Here is an 11,943-nt window from a genome sequence, read left to right as displayed (position 1 = left end):
GTATCCCTTTAATCCTGCTATGTTCCTACTTGGTCTGCATCCCAAAGAGATCGTAAAAGAGGGAAAATGACATACATGTGCAAAAATGTTTGTTGTTGCCTTTTTTTTGTAGTGGCAAGGAATTGGAAATAGAGTGGATATCCATTAGTTGGGGAATAGCTGAATAGATTATACATATGAATGTTATGGAATATTCTATAAGAAATAATGAGCAGGCTGATTTCAGAAAAGCTTCAGAAAAGTCCTTCATGTAAGAAAAGACTTACGTGACTGATGCTAAGTGAAATGAGTAAAACCAAAAGAACTTTGTACACAGTATCAAGATTATGGGATCATTAACTATGATGGACTTGGCTCTTTTCAACAAAGAGTTAATTCAAGACATTTCTAACAGACGTGGGATGGAAAGTGCCATCTGCATCCAGAGAAAAAACTATGGAGACAATGTGGATCAAAGCATAGTATTTTCACCTTTGTTGATATTATTTGCTTATTTTTCTTTCTCTGTTTTTTTTTCCTTTTGATGGGATTTTTTTTTTTTTTGCACAGCATGATGAACACGGAAATATATTTAGAAGAACTGCACATGTTTAACCTGTATCAGATTGCTTGCTGTCTTGGGGTGAGGGAGGGTGAAGGGGGAGAAAAATTCAGAATACAAAGTTTTGCAAAGGTCAATGTTGAAAACTTTCTTTGCATATTTTTGGAAAAATAAAATACCATAATTTTTTTAGATAAAAAGATAAGTTATCATTTCACTAATCCTATCCCTCTCCCAAATGTTCCTAATTCTGTTCAGCCTACTATCATCCTTACAATTCAGCAGTTCTCAACCTGAGATCTGTGAACTTGTTTGTTTTTGCCTTAATTTAGAAACTATTTCAATATAATTGATTTCTTTTTTAATATTATGTATTTTATTTCATGAATTTAAAAATGTGATACTGAGAAGGATTCATAGACTGCATCAGGTAGTTAAACTGTGTCAATCATATACACACATACAAATTAAGAACTCCAGCTCTTGGGCATTAAAAACCTCAATGTCATTCTTGATTCCTCATTCTCATCCCACATAACCATTTAATTGCCATAGTTTTCTATTTCTACCTCCACATCTCACACACCTCTTTAATCAACCAACTTACCCTAGTTCAGGCCTTTAGTCACTTCTCCATCTTCTATATAGTGGCCAAAGGGATTTTCTAAGCAATGGTCTGATCATTTATTAATTAATAAATGGCCCTTTACTCAGAATATGCTCTAGTGACTTCCCTAAAATACCACTAAGACTACTACCCTTTAATGTATCCTCCTCAATATGGTTTCAAACTAGCTTTTTAGTCATGTCACATAAGTACTACTTCCTTTCATGGACATGAAGCCGAATTAGATATCTTTCAACATGTTTCTCATATGCTGTACTCACCATCTCCTATCTCTATGTCTCTGCATTAGCCATCTCTTATTCCATAAGTGCATTCCACTTCACTTTACTTTCTTGGTGTATTGGTTAAACTATATGTTGGACTTGGAGTCAGGAAGACCTGAGTTCAAATTCTGATTCTGACCCTTGCTAGTTGTGTAACCATGCTAAATCATTCTATTCCTTGGAGATTTTTTCCTCAGTCTGCAAAATGTCATTCTAGCTCTGAATCTATGGTTATGTGGCCCAAGAGTTAGTTCAATCACTACCTTCAAACATGAACACCTGATCCTTCCCAGCTCTTAGTATCTTCACTTTGCCAAATTGTCTGCTTTGTATCAATTTTTTATGTTACTATCTTCAGTTAAACCATAAATCCTAGAAGACAAGAAAATTTTCACTTCTTTGTCATCCAAGGACCCAAACAATACCAAACATACAATAAATACATTATAAATGCTTTATTAATTTATTGATAACTGCCTAGTCCAGAATTACTATTTCCAAATACTATTTATTATATTCTCAAATGGTTTCTTTAGGATAAAGGATATATAGGCAATTATTAAAATGAATTTTAAGCCATCTTCATTTAATTTATTTAATATTTTCCCCCAGTTACATTCAAAATATTTTTTTACATTATTTTTAAATTTTTTGAGTTCTACGGTTTTTTGCCTTATCCCCACCCACTATTAAGAAACCACATGTGAAGTTATGCAAAACATTTCCATAAAAGTCAAGTTGTGAAAGAAAACATAGATCTCCCACCCTAATGAAAATAAAGACCCTTAAGAAAAATCAAGTTTTTAAAAAGAGAAAGAATGCTTTAATCTGTATTCAGATACAATCAATTCCTTCTCTGAATATGAATAGGATTTTTTATCATAAGTCTTTCACAATAGTCATGGATGATTACACTACTGAGAATACAAAGTCATTTACAATTGTTCATCCCAGAACATTGCTATTACTTTGTATATAATAAATTTCACTTTGAGTTCATGGAGGACTTTCCAGGTTTTCATTTTTCTGAGAGCAACCTGCTCATTTCCATAGAACAATAATATTCCATCACAAACACATACCACAATATATTGAACCATTCCCAAATTAATAGGCATCCCCCCAACTTCCCAAATTTTTTTTGCCCTGAGAAAAGAGAGCTGCTATGAATATTTTTTTTTGTACAAAAGGGTCATTTTCCACTTTTTTATCTTAAAAAGCCATCTTTAAATTGGAATATTTTGTACCTGAAAGAGGTTGGCATGCTGAGGGAGTAAATTACCCTAAACATTGAGGAAGCTTAACACTAAAACATATCAATTGTATTTTTAGGCACAGTTGACAGTAAGCTCTCCAAGGCACTTGGCCTGGTTCAGTGACTGAAGGAGGGAAGGAGGATGGGCAAGTCAAAATCATGAAAAGAGACATTTCCTATTCTCATAGAGCTGACATTTTGTAAGTGAGACAACAGGTGGGAGAGGAACTGAACTCTGCTTCTTGAGAGAAATATTGAATCTTGTATTAAGGTCACAAAGGGCAATAAATGAAGAGGAATTAAGAATGAAAAAGAAATTCCATTTTAAATATAGCTAAAAGTTCAAGTAGTTGTTTGTGTTATGATTTACCATGAAAATCTATCATAGGGCAAGTGTTACCACTTGAGTCTCCATTTAATATCAGGCAATAATGAACAAGTGACACTTTGTGATGTCAGAATGATATCAGATCCCCTAAGTTGGAACCATTGTGATTCAGTCATCCTGCAATTTTTAAAAAGTTGATTGAATTTTTAATTCAACCTTTTACATAGCATCCTCTTAGGAGAAACTATTTTGCTAAAGAAATTGAATTATTGTTGTTTTTTTCCTATTTAATTTAGTCTCCACCAAATTAAAGGGAAGCCTCTGAGTCCACTGGGTATCTGACTGACCTTAGGATTAGGATATTTGACCACCTGTGACTCCTGCTCTTCTCACTTCTCCCAGTAGTGAAAGATCTTTTATGGGAGGGATAAGAGGGAGAGATCTAATGAAATGGACTGCAGAGGAGGTAGGAAAGAGTGTCTAGAAGATTCAAACTTATGTCTCTGGAGTTATGATAACCCAAATTTGTTTCCAGTTTCCTAAGAGAATGTATCTCCAAATTTTCCACAATTTCACAATAAAATTCATTTCATTATTCTTTGAGAATATAAAAGTATGGGATGGATGCAAATTTTAAGATAACATTGCTGACATTTGAACCTATGTGCCTCTGGGATCTTTTTGTGAAAGAAAGCACTTTTAGATTTAAAACTGGTCTTAAAAGCCAAGAGAAAAATGCTTTTGACAATAAGTGTTATTATAGAAGAAGCAAAGTCCCAAAGAGGAGATATGAGAACTTACCTTCCCACTGTTCTTTATACAATTAAGGCCTAAAAGTATGGAACACAGAATATCATGTCAGCCCCTTGTGAGAGGCAGTTAATTTGGGAGAACAAATTTTGGGGGGCTTTTAATTCTATATTCTGTCATAGGGGATGATTCTCTGGGAGAATAGGTAGAATAAAGGTGTCCATTGGGAAATGTGGGTGATGGAGAACTAAAAGATAATAGGTTGCATTATAAAAATAGAAACAGGTTATTATAGGGGCATGGGCATCACAGAAACCACTGAATACTATTTTTTGGAGCTTCATTTTTAAATCTAAGGCTAAAATGTCCCATGAAAGCTAGCTCTAATTGTTTTTCTTCAGTTGTTTACATAACCATAAACTTAATACAAAATATATATTTAATAATTTAAAGGAGTAATGATCAGAATTAAGAAAAGGTGGGGATAAAAAAAGAGAAGGGCTTAAAAAGCAATAATTAGATCTACCTATTCAACCTTTTGCTTTTGATGTATAGCATGTCTATAATAATAATAATTTCACAAAGCTATATTTATATATCACCTACTATATGCCAGGCACTCATTTTTATTCTCATAATTTGGGAGGCTGTGTTATTATTATCCCCATTTTATAGTTAAGGAAACCAAAGTAGACATGAGTTGTGACTTTTCCCTGGGAACTACAGCTAGTTCTAAGGCTGGGTTGGAATAAATAAATAAATAAACAACAAAAGGTGAAAATACTATATGCTTTGATTCAGTCTCCACAGTTCTCTCTCTCGATGCAGATGGCTTTCTCATCACAAGTCTATTGGAATTGCCTTGAATCACCTCATTGTTGAAAAGAGCCACGTCCATCACAGTTGGTCATCGCATAATCTTCTTCTTACTATGTACAATGTTCTCTTGGTTCTGCTCCCTTCATTTAGCATCAGTTCATGTAAGTCTTTTCAGGCTTTTCTGAAATAAGTCTGCTCATCATTTCTTATAGAACAATTATATTCCAGTACATTCGTATACCACAACTCATCCAGATTTCCCCAATTGATCAGCATGCATTAAATTTTCAATTCCTTGTCACCACAAAAAAGAGCTGCTACAAACATTTTTGCATTATTACCATTTTTGGGATACAGACTCAGGAGTATCAAAAGGTTGCACAGTTTTATAGCCCTTTGGGTATAGTTCCAAATTGTTCTCCAGAATTATGGGATCATTTTCATAACTCTACCAACAATGAATTAGTGTTTCAATTTTCCCACATCCCCTCCAACATTTATCATTATCTAGTTCTGTCATCTTAGCCAATATGAGAGGTGTGAGATGATACCTCAGAGTTCAATTTGCATTCTTCTAATCAATAGAGATTGAGAGCATTATATTTCATATGACCATAAACAGCTTTAATTTTTTCATCTGAAAATTTTTCATATCCTTTGATCATTTATCAATTGAAGGATGACTTATATTCTTATAAATTTGACTCAGTTTTCTATATGTTTTAGAAATGAGACCTTTATCAGAAATGCTGGCTGTAAAATTTTTCCTAACTTTTTGCTTTCCTTTTGATCTTGGCCATATTAGTTTTATCTATGCAAAAATTATACAATTTAATGTAATCAAAACTATTTTAAATTTTATAATGTTCCCTATTTCTTGTTTTGTCATAAATTCCTCCCTTCCCCAAAGATCTGACAAGTAAAATATCCCTTTGCTCTCCTATTAGAATCACTATGTCTAAATCATGAATCCATTTCAAACTAATCTTAGTATAAGGTGTGAGATGTTGGTCTATGCCTAAGTGTTTTCCAATTTTCTCAGCAATTTTTGTCAAGTAGTGAATTCTTATCCCAGAAGTTAGTATTTGGGTTTATCAAAGAATAGCTTACTATAGTCATTGACTATGGTGTTTTGAGTACCTAATTATTCCACTGATCCACCACTCTGTTTCTTTGCTAATAGCAGAAGGTTTTAATGACTGCCATTTTGTCATACAGTTTTAGTTCTGATACTGCAAGGCCACCATTCTTTTTCCATTAATTCCCTTGATATTCTTGAATTTTTATTTTTTCAGATGAACTGCATTTTTTTTAGCTCTACAAAATAATTTTTGGCAGTTTGATTAGTATGGAACTGAATAAGTAGATTAATTTAGGTAGAATTGTTGTTTTATATTAGCTTGGCCTATCCATGAACAATTTATCTTTCTGTTATTGTTTAAATCTGACTTTTATTTGTGTGAAAAGTTTTTCACAATTGTGTTCATAAAAATTTCCAGGATTTGTCTTGACAGGGAGACTCTTAAATCAGGAATTCTTAATCTAAAATAAAAAGACCCCTAATGATTTCATGGATAAATTTCAAAAGATCCATGAACTTAAGTAGGGGGAAAAAAAGCATCTGCATTTTCACAAAACTCAGAAATTTAGCATATTTTAAAAAGAAAAAAATTTAGACATTCTAAAAAGGGTTCCTTAAGTTTTACCAGATTTCCTAAGGGAACCATAACACAAAAAAAATTAAGAATCCTTGGTTGAAAAAAAAAGATGTTCCAAGGCTGCAATCACATGAGGTGTTGTCTTTTGTTGTTTAAAGGGTCACTGGAATCAGTTGTTTTCTATACTTTATCTAATATATTATATTTTCAAGGAAATCTTTCAGTGGACAAATGGGGAGAAAACTCAGGACATATTCCGAAGGTGAGAAATTTGATTTTTTAGTCATTTCAAATGGGCCTCCAAGCCATTTCTATCCCATCCCTCCTTGTGAATATGTGGAGGGTTGGGGTAATAGGGTGCGGGGTGGGAGTATGTGTGTGTGTGTGTGTGTGTGTGTGTGTGTGTGTGTGTGTGTGTGTGTGTGTTTTATTCATCTGAACCAAACTTCCTACTCCTCAAGACCACTATAAAACAATGGAAAGAGAATGTGAGTCAAGAAATCAGCAAATTTGGATTCTAATTCTCTGTTACTTTCTGATTATATATCCTTGGGCAAAGCCCTTAATCATTCCATGCATTATAATGTTGACTGTCTTATTTAAATATTAACCATACTTGCTGCATTCCCTATGCCATTCTAAAAAGTCCTATGTATAATACTTACACTGCCTGCCTCATAGAAAAAGTCTTTTTAAGTACAGAAGTCATTGGGTAGCTGATATAACAATTATATTTAGTGTACCAAACTTAGATCAAAAACTGAATTTTAATTCAATTCAACTTCATCTACCTGCTTCAGTTTTCTCATCTGTAAAACGAATAGAATAATAACCCCTACTACCAACGGATAGAATAATAACCCCTACTACCCAGGGTAGTTGTAAAGATAAAATGAGATAGCATGCCAAATGTTCTATAAATCTTAAAGTATTATAGGATTACTATTTATTTTTATTTATTATTTATTATGTTTATATATATACATATATATGCATATTTGCCAAATGGGGATAATATTAATCTGCTGTGGGTGCTAAGGGATTCTTGTGTAGATGTTATAAAACTAGTACAGATAAAAGCACAGGAACGTAAGGCAGTACTACTGTTAGATCTCTGCCCATCATTCCTCCTCCTCATCCCTATTCCACAGTTGTTATTCTGTTCTTGTGATAGTATGGTAGCTCCTTTCCCTTTCACTAGCCAGGTGACACATTGGAAAGAGAACCACAGGGTCTGGAGTCAGGAAGACTTATCTTCATGAGTACCAAGTCTGGCCTTGGACAGTTACTAGCTATGTGGCCCATCCTGGGCAAGTCACTTATGAGATGGAGAAGGAAGTGTCAAACCACTCCAATATCTCTGCCAAGAAAACCCCAAATGGAGAAATGAAGAGTCAGATGTGACTGAATAACAATAATAATCATAAATTACCTCTTACTATCTCTCCTTTAGTTTCACCTTTGGTCCAGATCCCTCAAAAGGTCCTTTCTCACAATACCCAATCAGTGCAAATACCATGTCCATCACATCGGATTGCACTGTTATCCAAAAAAGACCACTGGTCCGAGACGGAGAAGATGACCTGTCTCAGACATCGATCCTTACCACACAAGTCCTCCCTTGTTTGCCATAAGACTGAGTCCCTAAACAACCATGATGACAAGATCAAGGACACTTATAAGCTGCCACCACCACACCCTGACCACCATAGAGTTCACATTAGCCCAGACCTGAGCTGTAAGACAGCAGCTCCCGTAGACCTGTTCCAGTGGGGAGATGCATTAATGACACCCAGTGAAAAGTCCTCCTCAGTTGTTCTGCCAAGAGGTCAGATGGCCAAGCCCAAACATAGTCCTTATCACAAGACTAAACATACATTGGATTCTAAGCCGCAGGCCAAACCCGTACTCCCTTCCCAGGACCACACTAAAAATCAAGCTACTTCTCTTCCCTCCATTAACCAACCTGGCAGGACTCCATCACGCTGTCAATCCCCAACTAAATATCTATTGCTAAATACCTACTCTGGCCCAGATAGCCATACTAAATCTACTATGCCGACCTATGAGCACCTCTCAGAGGCTCCACCAATTCCTGATGCCCAAGAGATTCCTTCCCCTACCATAAGCTACCAAACCCAAATGCCAATGGAAAAGGAAGAATATGGCATACTCCCAAAACTTTTGAGCACTCAGGCCAAAGATCCAATAAGCCAGTACTACCAAAAGGTAACTCCTCCTGGTCCCATACAACAGACTGAGATTCCAACAAGTGATTACAAACAGGCTGAGGATGCACCCAGCTCCATCCAAGCAGAGGCTCAATCTGGGAGCCAACAGCAGATCCAGACTGAGCAGAATAGAGATGTTCTCAAGTATTTAAATGAAATCAAGCCTTTCACCCTCGAAGGGGGAATAACTCTTACCACTCAAGTTGTTGATAAAATCATCAGCTCCATCCCTGAGGAGAAAATAAAGAGAGATATCTATAATCAGATTCGCTTATGGCAAATGAGGGGATGCCCCAGATCTACCCAATGGCCTGAACAACATATGTCTGCTAGTTATACAATCTGTTTAATTTGTGCTTCATGGGTTCCAAATGGTTGTCCCCATGTTGATGGAATGAAAAGTTCTTCTTTGGCACAATTGCTGGCCATACCAACATCTCTACCTAATTCAGAGGAGAAGAAAGTGAGATTTTACCTTAAAGTGCCCCAGCAAAAACCAAATCCCATTTCTACGGTCACAGACTCCCTTTCCACTAAAACTATGCCTTCAAGCCCTTCATCAGCCTTTCCATCATGCCCCAAACCAGACCCTGAGCACCTGGTGCTTCCAAAAGTCACCTGGCTGGACTTCATACTTGCAAGACGTCACCATCTCAAGGAAAGAAAATCACGTTCTTCCCAAAAGCCATTTGAATTACCCTTGACAAACAAGATAAATGTAGAAGAAATGCCAGTGAGACCAAGGACACAATTCAAGTCTCTCTTAGAGAAATTTCAAAGTAGAAGTAAAAGCTAAATTAAAATGTTTATTTTTTGTAACGGATTCCTTATGTGTCTTTCAAATTTGTGTCTTGAGTTTGTGTCCCATTTGTTATTTTAAGTAGTTAGGGACTCACCAAGCATTCTTTTCCTTGGAATTCATAAGTGAAACTGGTTAAGGATCTTCTTAGTCAAGTATTATTAAGCCATTACTAACGTGATAGACACTGTTATGGGGTGAGCATAAAATATTGTCCCTGACCTCAATGGCATTAACATTCTAATGCCATAAAATACAGGTAAATGCATAAGTTCATAAGAAACAGGAAAAAAAAAGCTTCCCTCATTGTTCTCTGCTCTCTTTTAATCTGACTAGTCTTTAGTCAGGCAGATGTTATTCAAGTTAAATGATTCCTAAGCATTTCTGGCCTTCCCAACTATATAATTTAATTGGTACCTCTTCATAAGACTGTCTTATAAAGACTTCAATTGTATCAAATAATCAAGATGCAATTACCCCAAATTATAGCATTAAAAAATCATGCTACTTCTTTATTCTCGCATTTCAAAATATCAGAAAGTTTCAACTACTACTAAATGTCCCATACTAGATTCTTATCTATGATATACTAACTCTGTATCCTCCAAAGCTGAATTCTTTGGTCTTTTTTCTTCACTCATTTGATTATCTCATTGGCTTTCATGGGTTTAACCACATCTATGCAAATGTTTCCCAGATTTATGTCATGAAGTTCATGTTATATTAACCAAAATTACAATGAGGACAAACCTTGACTATAAATGGACTATGACAAACTGGATTCTAGCATAATAGATTTTGAATTATAGAAGGTCCTAGAGAGCATTTAATTGAACCCCTGGGAATTTGCTGATTAGGAAATTGAGATCCAGAGGGAAGTAAATTTGCCCAAGAAATTTATATTAATGGTAAATAAATTTGTCATCCTTGGGCACTACAGTATTACCTTACTGTAAAGTCTAAGGGAGAAGGGGAAAGCAAGGTCCTTGATAAACAGAACTCAAGGTTTCATAGAAAAAATGTACTTAGACTTCTATGATGAAACTGTTTTCTCAGGAAAAGAGAATGCCACTTCTAAGCAGAGGGATTATTTTTTCAATTGCTGCTTATTGGAAACTTCTTCAAAATAAAAATAAATAAAAATAAAAAACTTTTTTCTCTCTTAGTAAGTCTTCCCCAATTGGGAAAACTTATAACTACCCATTATAATTACAGCAGCGAGGGTTTCCTATCCTTGAGCTCCTTTTGGTGAAAAATTTTTTGGATGAACAGATAGGGAATGGAAGGAATTCAGTTGATGGGTTAGTACATTCCGGGTGACTCTTCTCTGAGAGCACCCCAAGTTTTGAAGAGATTTAGACTCATGCTTCTCAGATCTGATATCTGATAAATAATCCAATTGCCTTCCACCTGACCAAAAAACATCAAAAAGTTCTTCACAAATTATCTCAAAAATAAAATGTATTTCATTAAATTTAAACCAAAAATAAAATGATATAGTTTGGGGTTCAGGTGATCCTCATTTTGGGTGATTTTGTTAAAGCCAAATGAAATTGGATAGAATTAAACTTGAATATTTTGTGATAGTAGGGTGAGAAAAGACAACTTGGGACTAAAAGTACCACCTAAAATCATGACTTGATCTTTTAATTTTTCATCTGTAGAAAATGTCATTCTTTTAACTTAAGGCTTCAGTTCTTGCTAAGATGCTACAGGTAAAGTGGCAATATTCCCAGTCAGACACTCCTTCATGTAAATGAGTTTATAAGTTTTCTTCTTTAGAATAGATTGTCATAAAGGTGGGAAGTAATAGAGGCAAGGGAAGAAATAGAGTCAAGGGCAGAAGAGGCTAGCTACTTTAATTTTTCCAATTGTGATAAGACTGCTCAAAGTGAACTATCAAACTATATGATTATACTGAGATTCACCTTGAAAATGTAATTTTAAGAGAAAAAAAATTAAGCTAGGGAATTACTAAGGTATAAATTCATCTTATTATTTACTACTTATGGGACAATCATAATTCTGAAGTTCTTTGTCAGCATTCCATTTTCTCAAGGGAAAATATTTATTTTCTCACTTTCAAGAAATAAATGGAGATAAAAACAAAAGATTTTTCCAAATCCAGAGAAATTTGCTTTTCAACCATAGCAAATGGTCCCATTGCATTCTTTCCTAATTTTGCTCATTACCATCCTTATGATAATTTACTCTTTTTACTCTTTTTTTTGTGACTCACATCCATCTCCTCCTGATTCCTGCCAATGATCCTCAAAGCCACCATGATCTATTGAAAAGATCACTATTCTCAAAAGCAAAACCATGTTGATTCTAATCTTGGCTTTGCAACATGGCCCTGGAATCAGGCTGAACTTGTTCTCTTATTATAGTCAAAACATTTGTTAAATATCTAATATGTGCCAAACACTATACTAAGCAATGAGAATACAAATAAAAACAGTCCCTGTCTTCAAGGAGTTTACAATCTAATGCAAGAAAACTATTACAAAAAGAAGGGGAAAACAAGAGGTGAAGAGGGAATGTATGTAATGGAGGAGCACGATGAACAGTTCCAAATAAGACCCAAAGCAATAGGTAGGAAATCAAGAGAATATCTGTGATAAAATTTTGGAAATGAAAATAGACTTGATCTTTATGGAAAGGCCTTTTG

At 34.9% G+C, this 11,943-nt stretch overlaps 1 protein-coding gene across 1 annotated transcript; it reads left to right on the top strand.

Moving 5' to 3' along the window:
• The first annotated feature begins 6,411 nt into the window (after window positions 1–6,411).
• Window positions 6,412–9,283, top strand: LOC141559511 (uncharacterized). Its single transcript, XM_074297364.1, has 2 exons — window positions 6,412–6,504; window positions 7,696–9,283. Exons 1-2 carry the CDS (start codon window positions 6,474–6,476, stop codon window positions 9,267–9,269), a joined length of 1,605 nt encoding a protein of 534 aa, XP_074153465.1. The 5' UTR covers window positions 6,412–6,473; the 3' UTR covers window positions 9,270–9,283.
• Window positions 9,284–11,943: the final 2,660 nt, after the last annotated feature.

The sequence above is a fragment of the Sminthopsis crassicaudata genome, chromosome 3 (genome assembly GCF_048593235.1).
Source record: "Sminthopsis crassicaudata isolate SCR6 chromosome 3, ASM4859323v1, whole genome shotgun sequence".
NCBI classification, from domain to species: domain Eukaryota; kingdom Metazoa; phylum Chordata; class Mammalia; order Dasyuromorphia; family Dasyuridae; genus Sminthopsis; species Sminthopsis crassicaudata.
Note: the sequence above shows the minus strand (reverse complement) of the source record. Positions and strands in the feature narration are given on the sequence as shown.

Coding starts and splice junctions, on each gene's coding strand:
- LOC141559511 (XM_074297364.1), top strand. CDS start 6,474: ATGGGGAGAAAACTCAGGACATATTCCGAAG. Junction 6,505..7,695: donor ACTCAGGACATATTCCGAAG/GTGAGAAATTTG, acceptor TCTCTCCTTTAG/TTTCACCTTTGGTCCAGATC.